At 43.2% G+C, this 18,321-nt stretch overlaps 1 protein-coding gene across 3 annotated transcripts in view; it reads right to left on the bottom strand.

The window, feature by feature from the left end:
• The window catches only part of LOC115480574 (solute carrier family 2, facilitated glucose transporter member 9-like), a 60,273-nt gene that overhangs the window by 14,204 nt on the left and 27,748 nt on the right, over nt 1–18,321 (bottom strand). For 2 of the 3 annotated variants that reach the window (XM_030219355.1, XM_030219353.1), the window contains exons 7-10: nt 12,938–13,125; nt 11,808–11,918; nt 10,346–10,447; nt 10,117–10,192 (exon numbers count right to left, since the gene is read on the bottom strand). In XM_030219355.1, the coding sequence (XP_030075215.1) occupies nt 10,117–10,192; nt 10,346–10,447; nt 11,808–11,918; nt 12,938–13,125 (477 nt within the window). The remainder of the gene's footprint in view (nt 1–10,116; nt 10,193–10,345; nt 10,448–11,807; nt 11,919–12,937; nt 13,126–18,321) is intronic. The other variant, XM_030219354.1, reaches the window with a different exon arrangement.

The raw sequence follows: 18,321 nt of genomic DNA, 5'->3' as shown, positions 1-18,321 counted from the left end.
GAGATTGAGTGCCAGGGGCGCCCCCCTCCCTCCCAGTTCCAGGGTCCCCGCTCCCTCCCTCCCTCCCAGTTCCAGGGTCATCCCCCTCCCTCCCTCCCAGTTCCAGGGTCGTCCTCTCTCCCTCTGAGTTCCAGGGTTGTTCCCCTCCTCCCTCTGAGTTCCAGGGTCGTCCTCCCCTCCCTCCCTCCCTCCAAGTTCCAGGGTCATCCCCCCTTCCTTCCCTCCCTCCCTCCAAGTTCCAGGGTCGTTCCCCTCCTCCCTCCCTCCGAGTTCCAGGGTCGCCCCCCCACCCTCCCTCCCTCCCTCCATTCCAGGGTTGTTCCCTCCCTCCCTCCCTCCGAGTTCCAGGGTCGTCCCCTCCCTCCGAGTTTCAAGGTCCCTCCCTCCGAGTTTCACGGTCCATCCCTCCCTCCCTCCGAGTTTCAGGGTCCACCCCTCCCTCCCTCTGAGTTCTCCCTCTCTCCGAGTTTCAGGGTCCCTCCCTCCCTCCGAGTTTCAGGGTCCCTGCCCTCCCTCCCTCCCTCCCTCCAAGTTTCAGAGTCCCCCCTTCCCTCCGAGTTTTAGGGTCCCCCCCTCCATCCGAGTTTCAGGCTCCCTCCCTCCATTCCTCCCAGTTCTAGGGTCCCCCCTCCCTCCCAGTTCCAGGTTCGTCGTCCCTCCCTTCCTTCCTCCCTCCCTCCCTTCCAGTTCCAGGGCCCCTCCCTACGAATTTTAAAAGTCATCTTCACTTACTTTGTTGGGGTTACATTGGCCGCCAGCAGCGGTAAAAGGTGTGCAGGCTCGGCTCTTCTCTCTCTCTCAGCTGTGGTTCCGCCCTTATTTCCTGTTTCCGCAAGGGTGGGACCACAGCTGAGAGAGAGAGAAGGGCCGAGCCTGCATGCCTTTTACCGCTGCTGCCGTACGCCGTAACCCTGACTTTTGCGTTTGTGACCGGTCATATTTTCCCATTGCAAAAACCAGCAGTAGTCCCCCATCATGTTGGTATTCCAGCGGCCTTGATATCTGTTCTCCATTGTAGAAATGTCTTTATGGAACCTCTCTCCATGTTCGTCACTTACGTGTCCCAAATTGGGTGGGAAAAAGTCAAGATGGGAATGAAAGAAATGCATTTTCAATGACATTCGGCAGCCAAGTTGTTCATATGCTTTAAGCATGTTGTCTACTAGTTCAGCATAGTTTTCAGCTCGTCTGTTCCCAAGGAAGTTCTGCACTACTAGCACAAATGCATCCCAAGCATCTAATATAATAAAACGCACCCTCAACGTTCTGAAGACAACGTTCTGAAGCCATCTGACGTCACTCCCAGGCTGAAGGGTTCGTGGATTCATGGTGGTGAAGCCATCCCACTCACAATGTCTCTCTGCCCCGCCCTCGCGTCAAACGTTATGACGTCGAGGGCGGATCTGTAACAGTGAAGGGATCGCTCGAACCACCCGACCACGCCCCCACCCACACAGATGTCACTCTCTTCCTCCAACGCTGCCACTTCAACGCCCCTCCCGTCCCTCCCACCGACTTCAACACTCACCACTCCCTCCAATTCCAACACCCCCCTCCCTTCTCGTTACTGCCCCCCCCGGACCCCCCCCCCCCCTGGCACGAACCTGAGGACAACACGCTTTCCTGCGGAAAACATCACCCAAAGAACGAACACTGCCTCTCATATCGCTTCTCTTCGGGTCTTCTTCCCTCCCTGTGTCCCGCCCTTCCGGAACCTACGTCACAAGAGGGCGGGACACAAGGAGGGAAGACGACCCGAAAGGAAGCGAACTGCTGGGCTGGCGAGGCGTACTGCGTGCAGCACTAGACCGGAGCTTCTGTGGGCCAAGAAACAGGTTGGTGTGCCAGGGTTGGAAATGGTGACCGCCGATCTCAGGGCAGGGCCATGGATGGCTTGGCCTGCTGCGTGCAGCACTTTATAACGGGGGTAAGACGCCGCGGGGGGGGGGCGGCCGTGACCAGTGATCTCAGGAGCAAGGGCGACCACAGAACTCAGGGGGAGGGCCATGGATGGGAACAGAAAGGGAATGATGCATGGCAGGGCAATGTAGGAGAAAAGGCAGAGAAGTCAAGGAAGACAACGTTCTGAAGCCATCTGACGTCACTCCCAGGCTGAAGGGTTCGTGGATTCATGGTGGTGAAGCCATCCCACTCACAATGTCTCTCTGCCCCGCCCTCGCGTCAAACGTTATGACGTCGAGGGCGGATCTGTAACAGTGAAGGGATTGCTCGAACCACCCGACCACGCCCCCACCCACTCAGATGTCACTCTCTTCCTCCAACGCTGCCACTTCAACGCCCCTCCCGTCCCTCCCACCGACTTCAACACTCACCACTCCCTCCAATTCCAACACCCCCCTCCCTTCTCGTTACTGCCCCCCCCGGACCCCCCCCCCCCTGGCACGAACCTGAGGACAACACGCTTTCCTGCGGAAAACATCACCCAAAGAACGAACACTGCCTCTCATATCGCTTCTCTTCGGGTCTTCTTCCCTCCCTGTGTCCCGCCCTTCCGGAACCTACGTCACAAGAGGGCGGGACACAAGGAGGGAAGACGACCCGAAAGGAAGCGAACTGCTGGGCTGGCGAGGCGTACTGCGTGCAGCACTAGACCGGAGCTTCTGTGGGCCAAGAAACAGGTTGGTGTGCCAGGGTTGGAAATGGTGACCGCCGATCTCAGGGGCAGGGCCATGGATGGCTTGGCCTGCTGCGTGCAGCACTTTATAACGGGGGTAAGACGCCGCGGGGGGGGGGGGCGGCCGTGACCAGTGATCTCAGGAGCAAGGGCGACCACAGAACTCAGGGGGAGGGCCATGGATGGGAACAGAAAGGGAATGATGCATGGCAGGGCAATGTAGGAGAAAAGGCAGAGAAGTCAAGGAAAACTCTGGAACTGGGAGGGAGAGAGGACACTCCAACTGTGACGGAGGAAGGGATCCAGAAACAGGGAGGGAGGGAGGATCATCAAACACAGAGGGAAGGAGCTGGAACCTGGAGGGAGGGAGTGGGGGACCAGGAACTGGGAAGTAGGGAGGGACCAAACCTGGAACTGGGAAGTAGGGATGACCATGGAAGAGGGGGGGGAGTGGGGAGTGACAACAACCCTGGAACTGGATGGACCACACTGGAACTGGGAGGGAGTGAGGAGAGGGGAGGGGGGACCCTCCCCCCACACACTCTCATTATCACACACACACACTCTCTCTATCACATACACACACACCCAGTCTCACTCTCTCTCACACACACCCAGTCTCACTCTCTCTCTCTCTCACACACACACACACACTCGCGTATTCACTCTCTCTCTCTCTCTCTCATACACTCACTCTCACACACACTCTTTCAGACATACACACTCTGAGGAAACACCTTCCTAGCGCCCATTTCATTCGTTTCAGAAATGGGCCTTTTTCACTAGTTAATATTATAAGTGAATAGGCTTTGCATGTATAACTTAAAATCTAGACGTGTCGGTGATGGAACCAAGATGGCGACAGTGTAGGACGCATGGAAGGAATGTTCTCCACTTGAAATTGAAAAGCTTACCTTTTTCCTCTGAATTATGCCGAAGAGAAAAGGTAAATCAAAGGGACCTCCCCTCCCGAGATTACAACCTCCCTCTTCGGGTCAGCCTTCCATAACAGCGTATATGGTGTCCACTCCGACGGGCAAATCCTTAGCTGCGACTGGGAAGAGTCCCAGCTTGGAGGGCGAGATTTCGCTCAGCCCGCTTGGTCCAGCAACTCCCCCGCCACCACAACTCGGCGGCGTCATAGTTCCGAGCGCGGAAAGCAACGGCTCGAAGGGGCGGCAGACCCTGTCGAAGGAAGTGGTGTCAGCGTCTATCGAGGAGGGGGAGAAGAGTTCACCAACCATGGTGGCAGGAGGAACGTTAGCGGAGGGGAGCCGGAATGCTGACTCCGGAGAGGAAACTTCGCTACAAACCGTGGTAATACAGCCTTTGGTGAAACCCCAAGAGATAACCCTGGAGTCTATATGGTCAGCACTTGAGGCCATGCATAAGGTCTGTACTGTGTTTATTTCTGCCTCATTGAATAATACAACACAAGTTAAAGAAATAAAAGATAACTTTGAAAAAATCTCTTCAAAACATAAAACCTTAGAGGGGGACTTGGCTAAAGTACAGGAGCAACAATCGCAGATGGCTGGAGATCGATTGTTATATCATAGAAAAATTGAAAACTTAGAGAACTCTGTGAGAAATTTAAATCTACGTATATTAAATTTTCCTCAGACTAAATATATTTCCGCAAGAGAAATGTTCAATAAATTCTTGAAGGAGATATTTAAATATACAGAACAATCTCTTCCACCATTGCAAAAAATATTCTATCTTGGAGATAAAAAGAAGTTACAACCAGCTTCATCACAAGGAGATGTAGATCAACAAGTTTCCTCAGAGACTTTGGATTTATCGGAGTTCTTAGAGCAATCTAAGGAAGAAATTAAGACTTTTGCAACTATGATTATTACATTTGTGTTTTTGCAGGACAAAGAAGCATTGCTTCGTTTGTACTTTAAAAATATCCAACCTGAGTTTATGGGAAGTAAAGTTTTAATCTTCCCAGATATCTCTCGTTGGACACAACAAAGGAGGAAGAAATTTTTGGAATTAAAACAGAGAACTCTGGCGATTAAAGCTTCCTACCAGCTAAGATTCCCCTGCAAATGTTTAGTTTTCTTTGAAAATAATAGATATATATTCTATGAGCCAGAACAATTATGTGCCTTTCTAGATAGGCATGAGATCAAGAATGATTGACCGATAGAAATGCATGCTGGATAATTTAAATATAGGACTACCACCTACATATATTTCCTTTTTATAATATAATACTGAACTTCACTTTCATGGATAAAACCTTGGTTCTCTCTATTTGTGGACTATTTGAATCCCAATATTTTTCTTTTTCTGTTATATGTTCCTATTATGTTGTATATTTACTTAATATTGGATTATCCATCAAAGATTTATATCTTTGTATAAATGAAAATTAATAAAGAAATTAAACATAAAATCTAGACGTGTCAGGCAAATTCGGAGTTCATATTTGGAATCGGCGGGTTCAATTTAGTATAAATCACATGTTTTTCTCTCAGTAGCAAAATCATTGTTGTGTTGTGTAACGGATATTGATTGCTGGAGGACTATAAGGATTGCACTATTTAGATATATTGATAAAAACTAATAAAAGAAACTGAAAATTCTTTGGAAGGTTTTTACCAGTGATGAAGTGAAGATCGGTTTGATCACGACAGCTCTACAAATCTTTCTGATTTTGAGCTTTTTGGGGCTTTTCCTTCCTTTTTTACAAAATTCTGGTTTGGGTAATATATTTATGCTCCATATGTTTTCATTGCGTGGATTACTTTATGTTTGTTCAACTTAGTGATTTTATAATTCCACGCCAATTGTTTTCTTACTTCAGCTAATTCTACTTATTTTATCATTGTCCAGGTAATTTGACTAATGCTGTGACTGATTTCATGGATTTTGTATCAAATGTTTGTATGAATGTTCCTGATCTGATTCTTTCAGGTGACCTTAATTTACATCTAGAAAATGCTTTGGACCACAAAACATCAGAACCCTATGGGACTTTACCATACCCCAATTCTCCATGTACCATACAAAAGGTCATCTTTTAGATTTATCAGCTCATGGGTTTATAGCAATTGATGACCTCATCATAGAAAACCACGTGTGGGATGAGGTACTATGGTCAGATCATAGCCAGCTCACTTTTACAATTCAATGTAAACAAAATGGAAAATGAAAGGGTTTAGAAACACACGCAAACTTTTCTGACTAGAGGAAAGATAGACCCTCAGCTATTCTGGTCTTCTATGTCAATTTTTCAAAACTCATTGATACCTAATTACCTAAGTTTTATGAATGAATGGGATGAGTTAAGTAAGAAAAACCTGGATAACATAGCCCCTTTAAAAATCAAAAATAGACCTAAGAAGAAAATTCAACTATGGTATAATTAGGAGCTCAATACAATGAAAAAACTAAAATAGAAAGAAAATGGTCAAAAGATAAATCAGAATTGAATAAAATGCTACAGCAAATGGCTTTAAGGGACTATAAGCGTAAATTATCTAGGGCTAAAGAAGAGTACTACAGAAAATACGTAGGAGAAGAATATATTAACATAAAAAGATTGGGCTCATGAACAATTTATTTAATACCCAAAATATAACTTTATCTTCTAACATTTCACTTCCAGCAGATGAGCTTGCTCAATATGTCGAGTGTAAGTATTGTGTTCAGTACTGGTCTCCGTATCTCAAAAAAGATATAGTAGAATTGGAAAAGGTACAGCGAAGGGCGACGAAAATGATAGTGGGGATGGGACGACTTTCCTACGAAGAGAGGCTGAGAAGGCTAGGGCTTTTCAGCTTGGAGAAGAGACGGCTGAGGGGAGATATGATAGAAGTGTATAAAATAATGAGTGGAATGGATCGGGTGGATGTGAAGCGACTGTTCACGCTATCCAAAAATACTAGGACTAGAGGGCATGAGTTGAAGCTACAGTGTGGTAAATTTAAAACGAATCGGAGAAAATTTTTCTTCACCCAACGTGTAATTAGACTCTGGAATTCGTTGCCGGAGAACGTGGTACGGGCGGTTAGCTTGACGGAGTTTAAAAAGGGGTTAGATAGATTCCTAAAGGACAAGTCCATAGACCGCTATTAAATGGACTTGGAAAAATTCCACATTTTTAGGTATAACTTGTCTGGAATGTTTTTACGTTTGGGGAGCGTGCCAGGTGCCCTTGACCTGGATTGGCCACTGTCGGTGACAGGATGCTGGGCTAGATGGACCTTTGGTCTTTCCCAGTATGGCACTACTTATGTACTTATGTACTTATGTACTTAGGAAAGATCTTATCAATCCACAAATATCCATAGAAGATTTTTTAGATGATCGCAAGAAATTGGAGGAGCTGATCAAAGTAAATAGATACTGGTTGGTTCTCATTCAAGTTACCATCAGTCAACACAGTCAAATCACAAATATGCTCATGCAAATTGTCTACTAGACGCTTGTCCCAACTATATTATAAAGGAATCACCATTGTTTTTTTAATTATCTTACTCAATACCTGATTTTCATGTTCTCTAATGGTTATTTCCCAGCAAACAAAAGTAACATTATACTTATGCTGATTCCAAAAAATCCAATGGCCAAAAGAAACGAGGTCACAAATTATAGACCAGATGCCTCAATCCCTTTATTAACAAAAACTATGGAGGGATTGGTAGCCCAACAATTAATGGATTATATAACTCATTACTCAATCTTGTACAAATTCCAGTCTGGATTCAGGCCACAATATCATACAGAAACAGTGCTAGCTACATTAACAACACAATTCAGGAAAATAATCAGTAACGGGCAGAAAATTCTATTATTGCAATTTGGCATGTCTAGCACTTTTGATGGTGTGAACCATATAGTATTGTTAAGGCTATTGGATAATACTGGAATTTGCAGTGCTGTGTATGACTGGTTTAGGGGATTCCTAACGTATAGATCATACCAAGTAAAAATGAAGGCTATCATATCAACTCCTTTGGTTTCAGAATGTGGAGTACCACAGGGGTCTCCTATTTCTCCAATTCTGTTCAATGTCATGTCATGGGTTTCAGCTCTTTCATCTATGCAGATGACTTTACAATTTATGTTCCTTTTATTAATGATACCTCAGAGATACTGTACATTGCAAGGAAAGGACTAGACTTAATGGAACAGTGGGCAATGACTTTTAAACTCAACATGAATAGAGAAAAAACAAATTTCCTGGTGCTATCAAGTTCATATTGTCACACCTCTTATCCAAATTTTATAATGAATCAAACTGTGTATCCAACAGATACACAACTAAAATTCTTGGAAGTAATTTACATGCAGGCATAGCAAAGGTATTTAAGACACTGTGGAAACTAAAAAGGGTTAAATCTTATTTTAACAAGAATTCCTTCAAATTGCATCTCCTTTATTCATTGCATTACATTGGCTCCCTATCAGAGCACATATAATGTTTAAAGCGTGCACCTTAATCTTCAAATTTTTCTTTGGAATGGTACCAGACTACAAGATGGACCTAATTGTAACTATTGGCTAGGAATGCAAAACCAACATCAAGAGAATATTTGCTTCTACATTTATCTAGCTATAAAAATGTAATTTATAAGACTGTTCATACAGCTGATTTCAGTTATCAAGGTTCTAAGTGGTGGAACCTAATTCCAAAAGAAATCAGAAGCATAAGTACCTATCTTCAATTCTGAAAAGCACTAAAAACTCATTTGTTCAAAGAATGTTTCTCAATTAATTATTAACTAAACACTACAGTCTATGGTAAGTAATTTGTTATATTATTGCTATCTGTAAGCCACATTGAACTGAAACTTGTTTTGGATAATGTGGGATAGAAGAATAAATAAATATAATTAATTAATTAAGATGGGCATGGGAAAATCCACTGTTTATTTCTAGGATAAGCAGCATAAAATCTGTTTTACTGTTCTGGGATCTTGCCAGGTACTTGTGACCTGGATTGGCCACTGTTGGAAACTGGATACTGAGCTTGATGGACCTTCAGTCTGTCCCAGTATGACAACTCTTATATTCACCCACTATTTCTACGGACAGGGGAACAGGGACAAAACAGCAAGTCAACTCTATGCATATTGTAGCCCTATCTACCCTCAAACTTCCAAAAGAAAAAGCAGGAGTCTCCTTCCCCAATTTCCTTTCTTATCACAAAGCCTTTATTCTGCAACAAGCCTCTAAATGGCTAATAACAGGCTCAGGCTATACTCCAATATGGTTACTAATTGAAAAAGAAATCTGGAACTCTTTTCCACTTAGTTCCTATCTCCCTCTCTCTCTCTACAAGATAAGCAAAAAAAATAATATACTAATATCTACTGCATTTTCATGTTTAATTATATTGGATAAACAAATGGACATTCCCTCTGACACAACTCTACAGTCAACCTTATGAATCAATCCCAAAATCTGAATAAATAACCAACCAATTTTATGGAAAGAATGGTATAATAAAAACATCTAGTCCTTTGACCATATCTTAACAAACAATAAACTGAAATCATTCTCAACTTTGCAAGAGCAATTCAATCTAAACACCAACCAATACTTTCATTGGATTCAACTTAAACATAGTCTCAAATCTACTCATTCATACTTATCAAAAATGACATTAGATATTCCTTCAATTTTTGAATTTCCTATAAGGACATGTGGCTTCTCAAATATATGTTTCTAATTTTCCATAATTTCACTGGAAAATCAAGCCTTCATTCAATATGGGAAAATTACATACAACATCAACTAACAGATCATCAATGGACACTCTTTGGCTACCAATTGACCGCTACTTAGCAAACGGAAAACCTAACTAGCTCCATGATGTTTATTCTTGTACTGTTTGTGACATTCAAATATATGACATTGTATTACTTAAATACATTGTAAAAATCTGTTAAAGCCATTTATCCTCTATGTGTATTTATACACTGTTTGCGTAAATGCTAACCTATGCAACCTTTTCTCCTCTCTTTTCTACTCCCTCTTTTCCTTCCTTTCCACCCCTTCCCTCTCTACTTCCACTCCCCCTCCCTATATATCCCACATTTTCCATTCCAATGCTATATATCAAAGAAACTTAAGGTCTAAGTACTTATTTACCATAATACTATTACTCACATTATATAGAAACTGTTCAAATATGAAGATAATTTAATAACTTTAATATTTTCCTTGTGTTTTTCTAAAACGTTTTCTTGTAAAACAAAAATTCAATAAAATCTCTTTAAAAATAAAATAAAACTCTATGCATATTGCTTCTCTCCATCATCTTATCTCTACCCCTTATGTGACCCTTTCTTGTAAGGATAAATGTACCCACTTAGGGAAATCTAGTATGCATTTCTATCCACTCTATAGAGGGACAATGTCACTCTGGAAAATCTAGCCAGACAACATCTTAGGTACTGGATATGTCCCTTTGAAACCTATCTTCTAGGTGTGTAAGGCCAAGAGAGAGAGGTGCTCACCTGTACCAGACCCAAAGAAGAGTATGTAGAGGAAGATCAGCCCTAGACTGCAGTAGGGAATCCAACTGTAATAATCCTATGAAACAGAAAGTAAATGAGATGATTAGCCTGAGACTGCAGTAGAGAACCCAGCTGTCATGATCCTACGAGACAGAAAAGAAATGTATGACCTCACTCAAAGTTTCCAGCAGTCTGGTATAGCAAGGAATCCAGTGAACAATTTCTTTACCTTCAAGGACAGAGTCACTGTGAGGAGTCCCAGTGAGAATGCCATGAGTCCATAGCCACATAACAGCAGTGTCTTCCTGCCCATCCGCTCAATAAGAGACCACTGAGACAGAAAATGCAATAGCAACATTGGTGCAAAATCAGACCCAAACCCAACATACTTTCTCTTCATTTTTTTTTCCATCTTACTGAACAACAATTCCTGAGCAGAACTGCCAAACAATCCCATTTCGGAAAGGAGACAGATTTTCAGCAGCTCCTGGGTTTTGACTTTGCATCTGCAGTATAGTGAGCCAGTACATCAATGGCTGAGTTCAAATCTTCCCTTAGAATGTGTGTCGATTTCCAGCTCTGCCCGAGGAAAACATTTTGTGAACAATTTTCAGACTGCCCGCCTAGCTGCAAATCTAGAGCTGTACTCCCAAACCTTACACTTAATTTTTCAAAAGGGAAGTGCATGTCTAATTTTTTCAAAAACTGGCACAGATATAATATGCCCAGGAAGTTTCAATTTACTTTAAAATTTCAGTGGAAAATATCACATGGAGATTTGAAAATACAGTTTACACATGTTATTTACCAACCCTGCCCAAAATGTGTCCCTGGGATCCACTCTGCTCAGCATGGCTAAGAGCATACAAATTATGGGACTCCACGTGCGCCTTTAGCCAGATTGCATGAGAGAAACATTCAGACACCCGAGTAGATTATTCTGGTCTTCCTAAATGAAGTTCACCCCCTGATCCCCTGTGATAGACTTTGCTCTAATTCTTCTTACTGTATCTAGTTGGCTGGAATTTTGAACAGTGGCGGAAGTTTAATGAAGATTCCCCACAGCATGGCAGATCCATCTCAGAAGGTCCAAAAATAGCTGCAGAGGACCCCTGCACTTCAGGGGCTGCTGGGATGGAATTATGTGATGTTGGGCCCTTCTCTATCAGACCTGAATTAAGCCCTCTGTAAAGGGCTCTCCACCTTGGCCAAGTGCTGTGGTTTCTATGTCAGACAGAGGAGGGCGCTATAATGTTTATCTTCTATGGAGCTTCAGAAAAAAAAGCAGCTCCCTATTAAGAGCCAGATGAGAGGTACTGCAGGTGAGAATGACATGAAATCTAGAGCTTTTCACAATGAAAATAATAATAGAAATTGTGTATATAATATGAGAATATGAAAGTCTGAATTTATACTCTGTCCTCTGCTAACTTCAGGAATGCCTGTCTGAACTGAGTTCATGTCCGGTGACCCCTGCTGTATAATATTCAAGTCTAGTGACCCATCTGTTTCATATTCATGATCAGTAATCCAATCACTTCCAATGACCCCTGCCTATACTGTGCCAACACAACAGACCCACACCTGTCAACATTTTATCAGAGAAACTGTTATAGTAGTAGATGCAAAAAGAGTAAGCTAATACTCCCTCCATCCCCTCCCCCCCCAAAAAAAGGTTCACCATGACATACACACAGCACAGTGGCAATAGTTTCTGAGGCCCCGATTCCCAGTGTTAAATAAGGGATTTCTTCAAGAGAGAACCCTGCTGTATGGAACACGTCATAGGAGTAGAAATAAATCTGGAAAAAATAAACAAGGAAAACATTTTCAGCAGGGTGCAATGGAAAACTGTTCTTTGCAACTGGGAATTAATGTCAGCTTTAATCAAGTTATAACTCTAAAATATGATCTCACTATCCATAAAATATCCTCACCATTTTAACTGGGTGCCATTGGTTAAATACTTTTAGCAATACTTTGGTTATAACATTTAAAGGCGTATTTTCAAAGCACTTAGACTATGGAACTTTGTAAGTCTAAGTGTTCTGAAAATGAGCCCCATATTGTCCCAAGACTCCATCATATTTAATTGCCTATATGTGGTTGGCATGTACTGTATGAGTAGAACCTGCAAAGAATGGTAGGTGCAGCTCTAGCCACCTTGTTGGGCAGACTGGGTGGACCATGTAGGTCTTTATCTGCCGCAATTTACTGTGTGTATTGGCCCCTGAGAACGTCAGCTCTGCTTTAACATTGCTTGGTTCAGGCGTTCCACAGAGCAGCAAAGTCACAGTAACCATATTCTAGAATGTCTGCAGCCTGGAATGTCTGAGTTCAGGGTCAGGCAGCAGCTCTGAGCAACTGTGAATGAGAAGCAAAGCAGGAATTCAGATATACAGTAGGTGGAAGGAGCCTATGGGCTGCTGCTCCATAGGAAGTCAGATTTATAGGAAAAGATCAAGTGTTTGTCTGAGTGTCAGACTGAAGGAGGCATTTCAGAATGATCAGAAAATCATACAGTGAAAGGAGCTTTACACTTGGAAGCATTCCAGTAAATGCTACATTGAGTGCTCTGCCAGTTCCTTCGGGACTAGGGAGAAGCATGATGCCCTGGGTCCCCTCAAAGGTCAGAACTATTGCTACTCTTCTTCCAACCCCTTCATGATAATTTGCAAAGCACCAGCAGAAAAGCAACAAAAGCTAGGTTGTCTTTAGGACCTGGAGTTGCAGAAATGAAGGTCATGATGTTAAAACTAAAGACATTACTTGTAAGTCTGGAATTTTCAGCATGGATGAAGCAACAATGAAGACACTCAACTGCATTTACTCCTGAGAGCTGAATTGTAAGCACCATGGTAAGCATGAGGTACTGCTGCCATCGTAGAGATCGGTCTCGCAGCAGGTCCAGAGGAGTCATTTGGCTCTTAGTCTTTCTCAGATCTTTTTCTTTTAATAAATCAGCAAGTTCTTCTTGGTGGTCCTTGTTCCCCCAGAGCTGCTTCATGACTAGAAATGACAGGAGCAGTTCATAGCAAGCTCACAACTCATCCCCTAATACATAATCCATCCCACACAACATACAACCCAGCCTTCTAGCATATACCCCAGGCACCCAGCAAGCACACAATCAACTATCGGATTGTTGGTTCAATAATGCTTTGATAATGAATGTGACAGGGCAGACTGGATAGACCATGTAGGTCTTTATCTGCTGTCATTTACTATGTCATATGTATGTTTTTCTGGGGTGGTTATTAATTAATTAGTATAGGAAAGCAGTATAGAGTTAGATAGGATATATTCTCTCTCTTAAATGGAATTTACCAGCAGCTTGTTTACTCAGAGCAAAAGAACATAAGCTATATCTTTTTCTAGAAATTACTGAGAACATGGCATAGAGATGCAGGACATTGATATGAGGCAAGACATGATGGGATGGGAAGAACCATCAGATTGCCTCGAGCCAATGGTATTACAGGATATATTCCCCAGTGACTTGTTCATTCTGGGGCATGGTAACCTCATATGCACTGTTCCCTCTAAGTTGAGTGAATATCTTCCAACTGCATTGCTACCAGTAGGAAGTGGTGCTTTAATATTGTGTTTTCAATCTCTAGGGACAGGCAGGTTCTCTGGAGTCCTGCTTAACTTGCCTGTCCCTCACTATTTATTTATTTATTTATTTGCAGCATTTGTATCCCCCATTTTCCCACACATTAGCAGGCTCAATGTGGCTTACAAGACACCACACTGGGGAGCACCAGTACGGTCGATATAAACAAATACAATTAGAAACAGGGTTAAGGAAAATGTGATAGTGAAACAGCACCCCCTACTGGACTCCCGCTCAGCTTAGAGGGAACACTGCTCGTATGGAAATGTTGACTCTCCTTCTGTTTACGTGGGCACTCTTATCTAACTGTCCAGACATGACTTGACAACTTACATTAAGACTAATGTAAGGAGGGCCTGAGGGGGCAAGAGGGAGCAGCTGGGAAGAAAGGCCTAACTGGACGAGAAGGGGCCGAGAGGATGTGTAGCAGACAAACTCCAAACCAGACTATGGAGCGCAGACTGCGCTGGCAGACCCTGTTCCCCTGAAGGAAGAGACAGCTGACTCCCCCTCCCCCCCCCCCCCCCCCCCCCCCCCCAGTGCCTAGCAGTGGCATGAGATTTGAATACACACTCTGTGTGCATTGGCAAAGGCACCACTGCTGAATAGCTTGTATGCTGAGAGCGGTGCTGGAAGTTCCTTATGAGAGAGAGAGACAGACAGACAGACATACAGAGAGACAGAGAGGGTGTTTGTTCAGAGCTAAGTTCAATAATATCTATTGAAATCAAAGAGCAGTGTTATTGACAGTGACACATAGACAGTCTGAAAGTATGAACTTATGCATAGCAAGTATAATAACTGTATTTGATTTCATTATTGTATCTAATGACTTGCTATGGTGTACAAGTACAAAGAGATTCTACGTTATAAGAATAATAAAGGCATTTCAGCTGTTTATCTGTGTGTAACTCATACGTTTGCGGTTTATACACTTACACTGTTATTTCCTGACAGACAGAGTCAAGTCCAATGTGTGTAAATTGTGACTCCACCCTTGCTCTAGCCTAAACTCCACCCTGAACAAACCTATACATGGGTCATGTAAAAGTATTTGTCTTCTTGGTATGGCACATACTTTTCTATGTGTAACTTTTATAAAACCCCTTTACACAGCACCGGACAAAGTAACTGTCATGTTTACATTGTGACTTTGAACTCAGGGAGATTAAAAGATGGACTGAACGTCATCCAGAGACAGAATCTGCAGAGCTGTACCACTGCACTGCAGAATACAGCAAGGAGTGCAGCCTAAAGCAAGCACAGCACGAAGAGCAGTCCAAAGCACGTACAGCAGGGAGCACAGCCCAAGGAAGCAGTTACTTCTCCCTATCCCTTATTCCATAAGTTCACCCAGCAGGCCAGGGCTTCCCAAAGCTGTCCTGGTCACCCCACAGCCAGTCAGGTTTTGAGGATACCCACAATGAACATGCATGCATGAACCAGGTCTTCCATGAATGCAAATTAATATCATGTATATTCATCTTGAAAACTTGAGTGGTTGTGGAATCTCCATAAGTACATAAGTAATGCCATACTGGGAAAAGACCAAATGCCCATCAAGCCCAGCATCCTATCCCCGACAGCAGCCAATCCAGGTCAAGGGCACCTGGCAGCTTCCCAAACGTACAAACATTCTATACATGTTATTCCCGAAATTGTGGATTTTTCCAAGTCCATTTAGTAGCGGTCTATGGACTTGTCCTTTAGGAAACCGTCCAAACCCTTTTTAAACTCTGCCAAGCTAACCGCCTTCACCACATTCTCCAGCAACAAATTCTAGAGTTTAATTATGCGTTGGGTGAAAAAAACTTTCTCCTATTTGTTTTAAATGTACTACACTGTAGTTTCATCACATGCCCCCTAGTCCTACTATTTTTGGAAAGCGCGAACAGACGCTTCACATCCACCTGTTCCACTCCACTCAATATTTTATATATCTCTATCATGTCTCCCCTCAGCCGTCTCTTCTCCAAGCTGAAAAGCCCTAGCCTCCTTAGTCTTTCTTCATAGGGAAGTCGTCCCATTTCCGCTATCATTTTCGTCGCCCCTCGCTGCACCTTTTCCAATTCCACTATATCTTTCTTGAGATGCGGCGACCAGAATTGGACACAATACTCAAGGTGCGGTCGCACCATGGAACGATACAACGGCATTATAACATCCTCACACCTGTTTTCTATACCTTTCCTAATAATACCCAACATTCTATTTGCTTTCCTAGCTGCAGCAGCACACTGAGCAGAAGGTTTCAGTGTATTATCAATGACGACACCCAGATCTCTTTCTTGGTCCGTAACTCCTAACGTAGAACCTTGCATGACGTAGCTATAATTTGGGTTCTTTTTTCCCACATGCATCACTTTACACTTGCTCACATTAAATGTCATCTGCCATTTAGCCGCCCAGTCTCCCAGTCTTGTAAGGTCCTTCTGTAATTTTTCACAATCCTCTCGCGAATTAACGACTTTGAATAACTTTGTGTCATCAGGAAATTTAATTACCTCGCTAGTTACTCCCATCTCTAAATCATTTATAAATATATTAAAGAGCACCGGTCCTAGCACTGACCCCTGAGGAACCCCACTAACTACCCTTCTCCATTGTGAATACTGCCCATTTAACCCCACTCTCTGTTTCCTATCCTTCAACCAATTTTTAAACCACTATAGGACATTACCTCTTATCCCATGACCCTCCAATTTCCTCTGTAGCCTTTCATGAAGCACCTTGTCAAACGCCTTTTGAAAATCCAGATACACAATATCAACTGGCTCCCCTTTGTCCATATTTTTGTTTACTCCTTCAAAGAATTGAAGTAAATTGGTCAGGCAAGATTTCCCCACACTAAAGCCATGCTGACTTGGTCTCAGTAATCCATGTCCTCGGACGTGCTCTGTAATTTTGTTTTTAATAATAGCCTCTACCATTTTCCCCGGCACCGACGTCAGACTCACCAGTCTATAATTTCCCGGATCTCCCCTGGAACCTTTTTTTAAAATCTCCGGTACCACGCTCGATTTTAAGGATAAATTGCATATCACTAACAGTAGCTCCGCAAGTTCATTTTTCAGTTCTATCAGTACTCTAGGATGAATACCAGCCAGTCCAGGTGATTTGCTACTCTTCAGTTTGCCGAACTGCCCCATTACGTCCTCCAGGTTTACTGTGAAGTCAGTAAGTTTCTCCGATTCATCCGCTTGAAATACCATTTCCGACACCGGTATCCCACCCAAACCTTCCTCGGTGAAGACCGAAGCAAAGAATTCATTTAATCTCTCTGCTACATCTTTGTCTTCCTTGATCGCCCCTTTTACCCCTCGGTTATCCAGCGGCCCAACTGATTCTTTTGCCGGCTTCCCGCTTTTAATATACGGAAAAAAAATTTTTACTACGTTTTTTTTGCCTCTAATGCTATCTTTTTTTCGTAATTCCTCTTGGCCTTCTTTATCTGCGCCTTGCATTTGCTTTGACACTCCTTATGCTGCTTCTTGTTATTTTCAGACGGTTCCTTCTTCCATTTTCTGAAGGCGTTTCTTTTAGCCCTAATAGCTTCCTTCACCTCACTTTTCAACCATGCTGGCTGTCTTTTGGACTTCCGTCTTTCTTTTCTAATTTGCGGAATATGTTTAGCCTGGGCCTCCAGGGTGGTATTTTTGAACAGCATCCACGCCTGTTGTACAGTTTTTACCCTCTTAGTTGCCCCTCTAAGTTTTTTCTTAATCGTTTTTCTCATTTTATCATAGTCTCCTTTTTAAAGTTAAACGCTAACGTATTTGACTTCCTATGTATAGTTACTTCAAGGTTGATATCAAAACTGATCATATTATGATCACTATTATCAAGCGGCCCCAGTACCATAACGTTCCCCACCAGATCATGTGCTCCACTAAAGACCAAGTCTAGAATTTTTCCTTCTCTCGTCGGCTCCTGCACCAGCTGCTCCATAAAGCTGTCCTTGATTTCATCAAGGAATTGTACCTCTCTAGCGTGTCCCGATGTCACATTTGCCCAGTCTATATTTGGGTAATTGAAGTCACCCATTATTATCGCATTGCTCAGTTTGTTTGCGTCTCTGATTCCTTTTATCATTTCTGCGTCCTCCTGCTCATCCTGGCGATGCGGACGGTGGTACACTCCTATCACCGTCCTTTTCCCTTTTCTACATGGAATTTCAACCCACAGTGATTCAAAGGTGTGATTTGTGTCCTGCTGAATTTGTAACCTATCTGAGTCAAGGCTGTCGTTAATATACAATGCTACCCCTCCACCAGTCCGGTCCACCCTATCACTACGATATACTTTGTACCCCGGTATGACAGTGTCCCACTGGTTATCCTCATTCCACCAGGTCTCAGTAATTTTTTTATTTTTTTGTTACATTTGTACCCCGCGCTTTCCCACTCATGGCAGGCTCAATGCAGCTTACATATTGTATACAGGTACTTATTTGTACCTGGGGCAATGGAGGGTTAATTGATTTGCCCAGAGTCACAAGGAGCTGCCTGTGCCTGAAGTGGGAATCGAACTCAGTTCCTCAGTTCCCCAGGACCAAAGTCCACCACCCTAACCACTAGGCCACTCCTCCT

This window comes from Microcaecilia unicolor, chromosome 11 (genome assembly GCF_901765095.1).
Source record: "Microcaecilia unicolor chromosome 11, aMicUni1.1, whole genome shotgun sequence".
Taxonomy (NCBI): Eukaryota; Metazoa; Chordata; class Amphibia; order Gymnophiona; family Siphonopidae; genus Microcaecilia; species Microcaecilia unicolor.
This window is presented reverse-complemented; position numbering and strand designations above follow the sequence as displayed.